The sequence below is a fragment of the Lynx rufus genome, unplaced genomic scaffold, assembly GCF_022079265.1.
Source record: "Lynx rufus isolate CCGP_SWC_20201006 ecotype Redwood Valley unplaced genomic scaffold, mLynRuf1.p SCAF_35, whole genome shotgun sequence".
Taxonomy (NCBI): domain Eukaryota; kingdom Metazoa; phylum Chordata; class Mammalia; order Carnivora; family Felidae; genus Lynx; species Lynx rufus.
Window position 1 is genome coordinate 1,395,427 of NW_025814851.1, and position 14,153 is coordinate 1,409,579.

Genomic DNA, 14,153 nt, shown 5'->3' on the forward strand with positions numbered 1-14,153 from the left:
TACACCATCCCCAAAAATAAACTCAAAGTGGATGAAAGACCTCAATGTAAGACAGGAAGCCATCAAAATCCTTGAGAGGAAAGCAGGCAAAAACCTTTTTGATCTTGCTCGCAGCAACTTCTTACTCAACACGTCTCCGGAGGCAAGGGAAACAAAAGCAAAAATGAACTACTGGGACCTCATCAAAATAAAAAGCTTCTGCACAGTGAAGGAAACAATCAGCAAAACTAAAAGGCAACTGAAAGAATGGGAGAAGATATTTGCAAATGACATATCAGATAAAGGGTTAGTATACAAAATCTATAAAGAACTTATCAAACTCAACACCCAAAAAACAAATAATCCAGGGAACAAATGGGCAAAAGACATGAATAGACACTTCTCCAAAGAAAACATCCAGAAGGCCAACCGACACATGAAAAAACGCTCAACATTACTCATCAGGGAAATACAAATCAAAACCACAATGAGATACCACCTTACAACTGTCAGAATGGCTAACATTAACAACTAAGGCAACAACAGATGTTGGCAAGGATGTGGAGAAAGAGGATCTCTTTTGCATTGTTGGTGGGAATGCAAACTGGTGCAGCCACTCTGGAAAACAGCATAGAGATTCCTCAAAAAACTAAAAATAGAACTACCCTACAACCCAGCAATTGCACTACGAGGCATTTAGCCAAGGGATACAGGTGTGCTGTTTCGAAGGGACACATGCACCCCCATGTTTATAGCAGCACTATCAATAATAGCCAAAGTATGGAAAGAGCCCAAATGTCCATCGATGGATGAATGGATAAAGAAGATGTGGTATATATATACAATGGAGTATTACTCGGCAATCAAAAAGAATGAAATCTTGCCATTTGCAACAACGTGGATGGAACTGGAGGGTGTTATGCTAAGTGAAATTAGTCAGTCACAGAAACACAAAAATCATATGACTTCACTCATATGAGGACTATAAGAGACAAAACAGATGAACATAAGGGAAGGGAAACAAAAATAATATAAAACCAGGGAGCGGGACAAAACAGAAGAGACTCATAAATATGGAGAACAAACTGAGGGTTACTGGAGGGGTTGTGGGAAGGGGGATGGGCTAAATGGGTAAGGGCAATTAAGGAATCTACTTCTGAAATTATTGTTTCACTATATGCTAATTTGGATGTAAATTTTTAAAAGATAAAAATAAAATTAAAAAAAGACATATCACTGAAATTTTAGAATACTGAAAAAAGAAATAGAAACTATTACAAACTTCCAGAGAGCAAAAAATGGATCACATGCAAAAGATTCTGAAAACAGAACAACTTTATACTTCTCAAGATTAATATTGAAAGCTAGAAAAGCATGGAACAATGAGTCTAAAATTTTTTTAAATGCAACCTAAAATGCCATAGCCAGCCAATCAATTAAATATGAATATAGAATAAAAATATTTTCATACATGCAAATCTCAAAGAATTTACCTCTCATACCCTTTCTTTAAGAAGCAGGCAGAGGAAGTGTGCCACTAAAACAATAGGGTAAGCCAAGAAAGAGAAAGACATGAGATTTAGGAAACATGAAACCCAACAGAGAGGAAGAGGAGTCTATAAAGATAGTAAAGAGAAATATCAGAATAATAGTTGTGCACCAGATGTCCAAGGCAATATTTCCAGATCAAAACAGTATGACTATAAAAATAGACATGTTAAAGGCTATCATCTCCAAGATCCCCACTGTCAATGTTTCATCCCTCTTTTTAACCCAAGGACAGGATGTCCAGATTAACCTGGCTCAGACTATCTGTACTTGGCTAATCTGACCATGTGCTGTCAAAGCTCCTGTATGCTTTCCCTCCAAGCACTGTAGCAGCCTGGATCTGGTGTGGACGCACATTCAACCCCACAGAAGTTCTCTGTTGTCATCTGCTCTGTGGGGAGATGGATCATGAGGAGATTAGAAGTAGAGAAGTCAGAGAGGCCCATGCCCCATCAAACCATATTGTAACCACACAACTAATTTCTGGTCCATACAACAGCCCACTGGTGACCTGACTAGTGAGCCATGTGTGTATTTCCCTAAATTTAATCATGACCTCACCTGTTGACTTCCCCTCTTGTAAATGCTTAGGGAAACTGAAGGCAGACTATGACTGAGAGACTATTCAGTTGGCTATCCTGGCCATCTTCACCTAATAGTAACGTCAGTATTCACCTAGGTGTGGGCTTGCCACTCAGGTTTCTAAAACAAAACAATATATTACTTAGATAAACTATAATGAAAAACAAAGGAAGGAATAAGTAACACAAAAGCCAGGGTAGATATTACCTGTAGTGATTAGGGAAGGGAATACAACTGGGAGGGGCATACAGGTGGCTTCAAAGGTATCAGTTGTGTTCTATTTCTTAATAAAAGTAGCATTTTATTATTCTTTATACTCTACATACAAATTTAATATACTCTTCTGTAAAGATACATTTCACAATAAAATAATTTAAATAAAGAAAAGGAGAAAACGAGAGGAAAGAAAGCAATAAGGAGAAAGGAATCAATCAACCCTGATACTATAAAGGGCAGCATTGGTTGGGGGGGTGTGGAGAATAGTGGTAGGATTCACTTACCATTTCATATGCTACTTCCTCAGATGTATCCGTTTCTAAATTGAAACTGAATTCAATAGCTTCATTGTCTTTGTGTTTGCCTTTCAATTTTTTAGGGTCTTCAACCCAGAGTCTTAAAGCCAGGGACGAATTAGAGCAGTCATCTTCCTCTGCTAACTCCACCCTCAGTCCTGTATCCTCAGCAAAAAATGCGTGGTTTAATAGGTCCCTGATAGACAACCTAATAAACAAAATACATATCTCATTGTCAATTTTTCCAATCACAAACAAGATATAGAACCCTTAATTAGTAAATATTAATTACATCAAAATAACAATCTTATTTTAAAACTTCTATTAATTAAACCATTACCCTGCTTTGTTAAAAACCAAATCTTATATCCAACTCATTATTACCAAGAATGCAAAGAAATCCCACCTAACATACACTTAAAGTCATCTTAATTAAAGATTGTTATCAACAACACATCTAGATACTATATGCCTAGAGAACTGAAGCAGTGCTATAGTATATGTTGAGTAGAGTGACTAGTTTCCCTAAGCCACTGGCTTAAGTTACTAAAACTCAAACAATAGACTGTCAGCAAAGGCAACTAAAAACTTCCAGATATATAAACTCTAAAGTAAACCATAAATTCAAACTATTTTACAAATGTTATAAATAGAAGTCGTTGACTCCATTAACAATAGTCAAGTTAGTGTACTTTACTCTTTAGAGAATGCCATGAATGATACTAATTTAGTTCTGCAAAGTCCCATGGTTTTCTTAAAATATGTAAGTCTAGTATTTTAGGCCAAAGTATACATGCAGTGGATGTGCCTCTAACCTAGTATTAGGAATTAACCATCTCTGAAGAGGAAACAAAGGACAGGGGTTCAAAAGATTCTTTTACAAGCTCAGGACAGTTAATTTCCTTTGCTTTCACCAATCTCTAAAACAGATATTTAATATCTAATGTATCTATATTACAGGTCAGAGAGAACTAAAACCAGTGTCTATGTAGAAAACCTCTCACACTACTTAAAACAGATAAAGTACATTAATAGCATGGTATCCTGTAACTTGAGGATTTTCAGCCCTTCTGATCATTTTACTGATTGAGACAAATACATAACTAAGAGAGCGTTATAAAAAGAGTAAGCTTCCTCATACTAATTAGTTTTAAGGCTAAGGTAAGATGTGTTTAAGAAGGCACAACCAAGTTAAAGCCATCTGCCTCTCAATGAAAAATTTCCCTAGGTATTTTTACTAAGGAATAATTACAGCAATAGCACCAAAAGACACCATTAAATACTTATTACTCTGTTAGGTATTTTATATGCATTATCTTTTTAATCACCAAAGTAAGACCTGTTTTGAGGAACAGTTAAGTAACATATTCAAGATCACACTGGCTAAGTATGAATCCACATTTGAATCTTGGTCTGATGTAGAAGCTTATGCTCTTTCTAATACACTAATATGCTATGAATCCTTCTGAATATTCCAATGTTCTCTGATAACAGTTCACAATGAAAATGCTGTAAAAGCAATAATCAGAATCCAAACTAAAATGGCTACTTCAACATCATACAACTCACCCTTGAACACTATGGGGGGTTAGGGTGCCAACCTCAGTTGAAAATCTGTGTCTAACTCTTAACTCCCCCAAAACTTAACTATTAATAGTTAACTATTAATAGTTCTATTGACCAGAAGCCTTACCAATAACATACAGTTGATTAACATGTATTTTGCATATGTATTATATACTGTATTTTTACAATAAACTAAAGAAAACATTATTAAGAAAACCATAAGGAAGAGAAAATACATTTACAGTACTGTACTGTTTGTTGTTCAAGGGTCAACTGTATTTTCAGTCTCATTTTAAAAAAAGTATGCCTAAACTCTTACAACTTAAAAATGGCCACAACAAAAACATTAACAACCTAACTTTAAAAAGGGCAAAGGACTTGAACAGACACTCCTCCAAAGAAGATATACAAATGGCCAATAACCACATGAAAATAACCACGTGAAAAGATACTCAACATCATTAGTCATTAGGAAAATGCAAATCCAAACCACAATGAGATACCAATTCGTAACCGTTAGGATAGCTATTATCAAAAAATGGAAAATAACGAGTATTGGTGAGGATGTTGAAAAACTGGAACCTTCATATGTTAGTGGAAGGAATACAAAATGGTGCAGTCACTGTGAAAAAAAACTGGTGGTTCTCCAAAGAATTAAACAGTATTACCATACAATCCAGTAATTCCACTCCTAGGTATATAATGAAGAGAACTGAAAACAGGGATTCAAGCAAATACTTATTCACCAATATCCACGCAACACTATTCATCATAACCAAAAGGTAGAAATAACCCAAGTGTCCATCAACAGACTAATGGATACACAAAATGGGAATGTATGTGTTTCTTCCTTAAAAAGGGCATTCTGATACAGGCTGCAACATGGATCAACCTTGAAAACACTATGCTAAGTTAAATAACCAGCCACAAAAAGACAAATTATTGTATGATTTCACTTACATGAGGTACCTAGAATAAACAAATTCATAGAGACAAAAGTAGAATAAATGTTACTAGGTGTTGAGGGGAAAAGGAATGGAGAGGTACTATGTAATAGATACAGAGTTTCTGTTTGGGTGATGAAAAGGTTCTGTAAATACAAAGCTGTGTGGTTGTATACAACAATGTGAATATACTTAATGCCACTGAATTGTATACTTAAAAATGATTAAAATGGTCAATCTTAAGTTATGCATATTTTATCATAATTAAAATATATAACTACCTAGATATAGCCTGTTGGTACAAACACCAATGTTTTATAATAAAGCTATAACTAAACAGGTTTTACCTTAGTGGCTTTATATATTCTCAGATATACAACACTGAACTTAGAAAACTAATAAAAACGGGGGACAGTCAATAAAATGTGGGTGAAAATAACTCCTATAAAAGACCTATCACCTTCATTAATCATAACCAATAAGGAGGTAAAAAATCAAAAATTTAACCCACTGATTTAACTCGGCACCTGTCCTAAGCTCAAATTAATGGGAAATATAAGCTAAAACTAAAGGGATGTGTCCATAAAAAAAAATTGATACAAATAAATCTAGAATACTACTTCTTTAATTTTTTTTTTTTTTTGAGAGATGGAATATTAGCGGGGAAGGAGCAGAGAGCGGGAGACACAGAATCCAAAGCAGGCTCCAGGCTCCGAGCTGTCAGCACAGAGCCCAACGCGGGGCTCAAACCCACAAACTGTGAAATCATGACCTGAGCCAAAGTCAGATGCTTAACCAACTGAGCCACCCAGGCGCCCATCTAGAATACTACTTCTTGAAAAAAATAGCCCTATCCACTTTACCATTATCATGACCCAAGGATATATGGTCTATAAATAAAAAACATCCAGTGAGTTGATGGTCAATTTTTTTAAGCTATCATAAAAAATCATTTAAGTACTTACCTGAAGGTAACACAGCAGAAGCTCTCTACCATCAACTGTTAGAAACAAATTAACCTGGGGACCCAACCATTTGAGTACTTACCTGAAGGTGACACTGCAGAAACTCTCTACTATCAACTGTTAGAAACAAGTTAAATTGGGGGCTCAAATGACTGTTAAACTGATGGCTGAAGGTGATGAAAATTTGCCACAACACACACAAACAAAACCCAAATTTCAGTTCAAGAAAAATTGAGCACATGATATCAAAGTCCAAAATGGCAAGCAACATGCACTGATATACTTCACTCAATACAGTACGGTTTGTGTTCTACTCAAAAGTAATACTCAGTATTATTCAAAGGTTAGAAAATGACCCAGTCCAAGATAAGAGTTTAATGTATCTATCAGTTATGTCATTTTGCTACATTTGTACCTACCTTTCTGATTTGTTTTGACGAATACACCCTTCAATGATTTCTTTAACTTCAGGATCAGTGACTTTATTGAAACTGGCTGGCTTTATGCCCTGGGAAAAGAAAAATGGTTTCTGGTCACAAAATAAGCAATGGAAAGCCTAAGTCAACAGGATGCTTATTAAAATAATAAATTTTGATATTAAAGAGAGGGAAGATGGCGGCGTAGGAGGACGCTGGGCTCACCTCGCGTCCTGCTGATCACTTAGATTCCACCTACACCTGCCTAACTAACCCACAAAACCGCCAGAGGATTAGCAGAACGGAGTCTCCGGAGCCAAGCCCAGACAAGAGGCCCACGGAAGAGGGTAGGAAGGGCGGCGAGGCGGTGCGCGCTCCACGGACTGGCGGGAGGGAGCCGGGGTGGAGGGGCGGATCGCCGGCCAAGCAGAGCCCCTGAGTCTGGTTGGCAAAAGCGGAGGGGCCTGACGGACTGTGTTCCAACAGCAGCGTGACTTAGCGTCTGGGAGGTCATAAATAAACAGCTCTGCTCGGAAAGCAGGAAGGCTGGAGGACAAAGGGAGGGAGAGCTGCTGAGCCCCCGGACGACAGAGCTCAGTTTGGTGGGGAACAAAGGCGCTCACCAGCACCATCTCCCTCGCCCATCCCCCAGCCAAAATCCCAAAGGGAACCAGTTCCTGCCAGGGAACTTGCTCGCTCCACGCAAACACCCAACTCTGTGCTTCTGCGGAGCCAAACCTCCCGCAGCGGATCTGACTCCCTCCCGCTGCCACAGGGCCCCTCCTGAAGTGGATCACCTAAGGAGAAGCGAGCTAAGCCTGCCCCTCCTGCCCCCGTGCACCTTGCCTACCCACCCCAGCTAATACGAAAGATCCCCAGCATCACAAGCCTGGCAGTGTGCAAGTAGCCCAGATGGGCCGCCACCCCACAGTGAATCCCGCCCCTAGGAGAGGGGAAGAGAAGGCACACACCAGTCTGACTGTGGCCCCAGCGGTGGGCTGGGGGCAGACATCAAGACTGACTGCGGCCCCACCCACCAACTCCAGTTATACACCACAGCACAGGGGAAGTGCCCTGCAGGTCCGCACCACTCCAGGGACTATCCAAAATGACCAAGCGGAAGAATTCCCCTCAGAAGAATCTCCAGGAAATAACAACAGCTAATGAGCTGATCAAAAAGGATTTAAATAATATAACAGAAAGTGAATTTAGAATAATAGTCATAAAATTAATCGCTGGGCTTGAAAACAGTATAGAGGACAGCAGAGAATCTCTTGCTACAGAGATCAAGGGACTAAGGAACAGTCACGAGGAGCTGAAAAGCGCTTTAAATGAAATGCAAAACAAAATGGAAACAACGACAGCTCGGATTGAAGACGCAGAGGAGAGAATAGGTGAACTAGAAGATAAAGTTATGGAAAAAGAGGAAGCTGAGAGAAAGAGATAAAAAAATCCAGGAGTATGAGGGGAAAATTAAAGAACCAAGTGATACACTAAAAAGAAATAATTTACGCATAATTGGTATCCCAGAGGAGGAAGAGAGAGGGAAAGGTGCTGAAGGGGTACTTGAAGAAATAATAGCTGAGAACTTCCCTGAACTGGGGAAGGAAAAAGGCATTGAAATCCAAGAGGCACAGAGAACTCCCTTCAGACGTAACTTGAAACGATCTTCTGCATGACATATCATAGTGAAACTGGCAAAATACAAGGATAAAGAGAAAATTCTGAAAGCAACAAGGGATAAACGTGCCCTCACATATAAATGGAGACCTGTAAGACTCGTGACTGATCTCTCCTTTGAAACTTGGCAGGCCAGAAAGAATTGGCATGATATCTTCAGTGTGCTAAACAGAAAAAAATATGCAGCCGAGAATCCTTTATCCACCAAGTCTGTCATTTAGAATAGAAGGAGAGATAAAGGTCTTCTCAAACAAACAAAAACTGAAGAAATTTGTCACCACTAAACCAGCCCTACAAGAGATCCTAAGGAGGACCCTGTGAGACAAAGTACCAGAGACATCACTACAAGCATAAAACATACAGACATCACAATGACTCTAAACCCGTATCTTTCTATAATAACACTGAATGTAAATGGATTAAATGCGCCAACCAAAAGACATAGGGTATCAGAATGGATAAAAAAACAAGACCCATCTATTTGCTGTCTACAAGAGACTCATTTTAGACCTGAGGACACCTTTAGATTGAGAGTGAGGGGATGGAGAACTATTTATCATGCCACTGGAAGCCAAAAGAAAGCTGGAGTAGCCATACTTATATCAGACAAACTAGACTTTAAATTAAAGGCTGTAACAAGAGATGAAGAAGGGCATTATATAATAATTACAGGGTCTATCCATCAGGAAGAGCTAACAATTATAAATGTCTATGCGCCGAATACCGGAGCCCCCAAATATATAAAACAATTACTCATAAACACAAGCAACCTTATTGATAAGAATGTGGTCATTGCAGGGGACTTTAACACCCCACTTACAGAAATGGTTAGATCATGTAGACACACGGTCAATAAAGAAACAAGGGCCCTGAATGACGCATTGGATCAGATGGACTTGACAGATCTATTTAGAACTCTGCATCCCAAAGCAACAGAATATACTTTCTTCTCGAGTGCACATGGAACCTTCTCCAAGATAGATCATATACTGGGTCACAAAACAGCCCTTCATAAGTTTACAAGAATTGAAATTATACCATGCATACTTCCAACCACAATGCGATGAAGCTTGAAATCAACCACAGGAAAAAGTCTGGAAAACCTCCAAAACCATCGAGGTTAAAGAACACCCTACTAATGAATGAGTGGGTCAACCAGGCAATTAGAGAAGAAATTAAAAAATATATGGAAACAAACGAAAATGAAAATACAACAATCCAAACGCTTTGGGACACAGCGAAGGCAATCCTCAGAGGAAAATACATTGCAATCCAGGCCTATCTCAAGAAACAAGAAAAATCCCAAATACAAAATCTAACAGCACACCTAAAGGAAATAGAAGCAGAACAGCAAAGGCAGCCTAAACCCAGCAGCAGAAGAGAAATAATAAAGATCAGAGCAGAAATAAACAATATAGAATCTAAAAAAACTGTAGAGCAGATCAACGAAACCAAGAGTTGGTTTTTTGAAAAAATAAACAAAATTGACAAACTTCTAGCCAGGCTTCTCAAAAAGAAAAGGGAGATGACCCAAATAGATAAAATCATGAATGAAAATGGAATTATTAAACCAATCCCTCAGAGATACAATCAATTATCAGGGAATACTATGCAAAATTATATGCCAACAAATTGGACAACCTGGAAGAGATGGACAAATTCCTAAACACCCACACTCTTCCAAAACTCAATCAGGAGGAAATAGAAAGCTTGAGCAGACCCATAACCAGCGAAGAAATTGAATCGGTTATCAAAAATCTCCCAACAAATAAGAGTCCAGGACCAGATGGCTTCCCAGGGGAGTTCTACCAGACGTTTAAAGCAGAGATAATACCTATCCTTCTCAAGCTATTCCAAGAAATAGAAAGGGAAGGAAAACTTCCAGACTCATTCTATGAAGCCAGTATTACTTTGATTCCTAAACCAGACAGAGACCCAGTAAAAAAAGAGAACTACAGGCCAATATCCCTGATGAATATGGATGCCAAAATTCTCAATAAGATACTAGCAAATCGAATTCAACAGCATATAAAAAGAATTATTCACCATGATCAAGTGGGATTCATTCCTGGGATGCAGGGCTGGTTCAACATTTGCAAATCAATCAACGTGATACATCACACTAACAAAAAAAAAGAGAAGAACCATTCGATCCTGTCAATCGATGCAGAAAAGGCCTTTGACAAAATCCAGCACCCTTTCTTAATAAAAACCCTTGAGAAAGTCGGGATAGAAGGAACATACTTACACATCATAAAAGCCATTTACGAAAAGCCCACAGCTAACATCATCCTCAATGGGGAAAAACTGAGAGCTGTTTCCCTGAGATCAGGAACACGACAGGGATGCCCACTCTCACCGCTGTTGTTTAACATAGTGCTGGAAGTTCTAGCATCAGCAATCAGACAACAAAAGGAAATCAAAGGCATCAAAATTGGCAAAGATGAAGTCAAGCTTTCGCTTTTTGCAGATGACATGATATTATACATGGAAAATCCGATTGACTCCACCAAAAGTCTGCTAGAACTGATACATGAATTCAGCAAAGTTGCAGGATACAAAATCAATGTACAGTATTCAGTTGCATTCTTATACACTAACAATGAAGCCACAGAAAGACAAATAAAAAAACTGATCCCATTCACAATTGCACCAAGAAGCATAAAACACCTAGGAATAAATCTAACCAAAGATGTAAAAGATCTGTATGCTGAAAACTATAGAAAGCTTAGGAAGGTAATTGAAGAAGATTTAAAGAAATGGAAAGACATTCCCTGCTCATGGATTGGAAGAATAAATATTGTCAAAATGTCAATACTACCCAAAGCTATCTACACATTCAATGCAATCCCAATCAAAATTGCACCAGCATTCTTCTCGAAACTAGAACAAGCAATCCTAAAATTCATATGGAACCACAAAAGGCCCCGAATAGCCAAAGGAATTTTGAAGAAGAAGACCAAAGCAGGAGGCATCACAATCCCAGACTTTAGCCTCTACTACAAAGCTGTCATCATCAAGACAGCATGGTATTGGCACAAAAACAGACACACAGACCAATGGAATAGAATAGAAACCCCAGAACTAGACCCACAAACGTATGGCCAACTCATCTTTGACAAAGCAGGAAAGAACATCCAATGGAAAAAAGACAGTCTCTTTAACAAATGGTGCTGGGAGAACTGGACAGCAACATGTAGAAGATGGAAACTAGACCACTTTCTCACACCATTCACAAAAATAAACTCAAAATGGATAAAGGACCTGAATGTGAGACGGGAAACCATCAAAACCCTAGAGGATAAAGCAGGAAAAGACCTCTCTGACCTCAGCCGTAGCAATCTCTTACTCGACACATCCCCAAAGGCAAGGGAATTAAAAGCAAAAGTGAATTACTGGGACCTTATGAAGATAAAAAGCTTCTGCACAGCAAAGGAAACAACCAACAAAACTAAAAGGCAACCAACGGAATGGGAAAAGATATTTGCAAATGACATATCGGACAAAGGGCTAGTATCCAAAATCTATAAAGAGCTCACCAAACTCCACACCCGAAAAACAAATAACCCAGTGAAGAAATGGGCAGAAAACATGAATAGACACTTCTCTAAAGAAGACATCCGGATGGCCAACTGGCACATGAAAAGATGCTCAACGTCGCTCTTTATCAGGGAAATACAAATCAAAACCACACTCAGATATCACCTCACGCCAGTCAGAGTGGCCAAAATGAACAAATCAGGAGACTATAGATGCTGGAGAGGATGTGGAGAAACGGGAACCCTCTTGCACTGTTGGTGGGAATGCAAATTGGTGCAGCCGCTCTGGAAAGCAGTGTGGAGGTTCCTCAGAAAATTAAAAATAGACCTACCCTATGACCCAGCAATAGCACTGCTAGGAATTTATCCAAGGGATACAGGAGTACTGATGCATAGGGGCACTTGTACCCCAATGTTCATAGCAGCACTCTCAACAATAGCCAAATTATGGAAAGAGCCGAAATGTCCATCAACTGATGAATGGATAAAGAAATTGTGGTTTATATACACAATGCAATACTACTTGGCAATGAGAAAAAATGAAACATGGCCTTTTGTAGCAACATGGATGGAACTGGAGAGTGTGATTATAAGTGAAATAAGCCATACAGAGAAAGACAGATACCATATGGTTTCACTCTTATGTGGATCCTGAGAAACTTAACAGAAACCCATGGGGGAGGGGAAGGAAAAAAAAAAAAAGATGTTAGAGTGGGAGAGAGCCAAAGCATAAGAGACAGTTAAAAACTGAGAACAAACTGAGGGTTGATGGGGGGTGGGAGGGAGGGGAGGGTGGGTGATGGGTATTGAGGAGGGCACCTTTTGGGATGAGCACTGGGTGTTGTATGGATACCAATTTGACAATAAATTTCATATATTAAAAATAATAATAATAATAAAATAAAATAATAAATTTTGACCACTAAACTAAAATATTCAAGCTTTAAATAAGGTAAATATATACATACAGTTTAACAATTTTTTTCACAAAGATTTTGTCATAGTTCTAATAGTCTGCAAATAACAGTGGAGACTTGTAAACAGTCTAAATTTCCAACAACAGAGGTGATGTTACATAAATTATGTGATATATATATGCTCATGTTACCCAAAAACTAAAAATGTTCTCAAACTATTTAATAACAGAAAATTCTCATATTGAAACATTAAGTATGGAAAAAATTGGATCTCGGAATGTACATACAAGTATAACCGCAGTTAACAAAGTATAATAAACGAGTCTTCCAGAAGAGCTAGAAGCAATGGACAATCAATATATTATGTATGTATAGGGGCGCCTGGGTGGCTCAGTCGGTTAAGCATCTGACTTCGGCTCAGGTCATGATCTCATAATTTGTGGGTTTGAGCCCCGCACCGGGCTCTGTGCTGACAGCTCAGAGCTTGGAGCCTACTTCACATTCTGTGTCTCCCTCTCTCTCTGCCCCTCCCCAACTCATGCTCTGTGTCTCTCTCTCAAAAATAAACATTAAAAAAATATATATGTATTATGCAAAATATATATACACACATATATAAACTTTTGAGAAATCTGTATTATTTTTATCATTAAGCAATACTAAAATATTGAGAGAACCTCAAGCTAATCAACAGGTTCTAGGAATGCATTAACAAATTAGTAAGGTGTAGACAATTCAAAATGTTTCTGTAACAATGTTAGCTGCCTGAATATGCTTATTTTACATTCTATTACTCTTACATTATGAGTTTAGGTTTCAGAAAATAATCATTACAGTCATTCAATAGAAAACTCCAAATTAATCTAGAAGGAGAAAGATATGATAGAATAATTGTCATGGAATAAGGCAATCTATAACCTAGTTCTGGGTCTGTCACACTACTTCACAGGATGCAGAATCAGAAAGCCCAGTATCATATACTAGATAAACCTGGTGAGATTAGGAGTTAATTTGGATCTCAAACTCAAGAAACTTTAATACAGATGGAAATGTGAATTGTGATATGGCATTTTTGTGATTTTAATATGAAATAATAAAATCACCATCAGAAAATGGTGTTACATCATTCTACTTATACAAAAACTCCTCTTTGACCTTTCCACTGATCTCTTACCTCTTCCGCAGTCCTGGGTAATTATTGCCTTTCTCTGCTCCTAGGTGAAATTAATTGGGAAGCTGCAACTTACAAAACCAAGTACAAATTCTTTTCTATTTGTGGCCATACAATGTATGGACTCAGACTAAAAAGACATTCTAGCCTTATCTCTTCTCTCAGCTCTTTGTTGGAGAAATCTTCAAACATACTCAAAGGTAGAATAGTATAAGAAGCCCCATGTAACCACCACCAGCTTCAACAAGCAACATTTTGTCAACCTTGTTTCAGCTATCTACCCCCATACCTTTTTTATCCTAAAATATTTTAAAGCAAATCCTAGACATCATGT

General features: G+C 38.2%; 1 protein-coding gene across 1 annotated transcript in view; it reads right to left on the minus strand.

The window, feature by feature from the left end:
* WNK3 (WNK lysine deficient protein kinase 3) overlaps positions 1 to 14,153 on the minus strand; it is a 154,448-nt gene that overhangs the window by 110,643 nt on the left and 29,652 nt on the right. The window contains exons 5-6 of the mRNA XM_047093639.1: positions 6,516 to 6,604; positions 2,610 to 2,829 (exon numbers count right to left, since the gene is read on the minus strand). Coding sequence (XP_046949595.1) covers positions 2,610 to 2,829; positions 6,516 to 6,604 — 309 coding nt within the window. The remainder of the gene's footprint in view (positions 1 to 2,609; positions 2,830 to 6,515; positions 6,605 to 14,153) is intronic.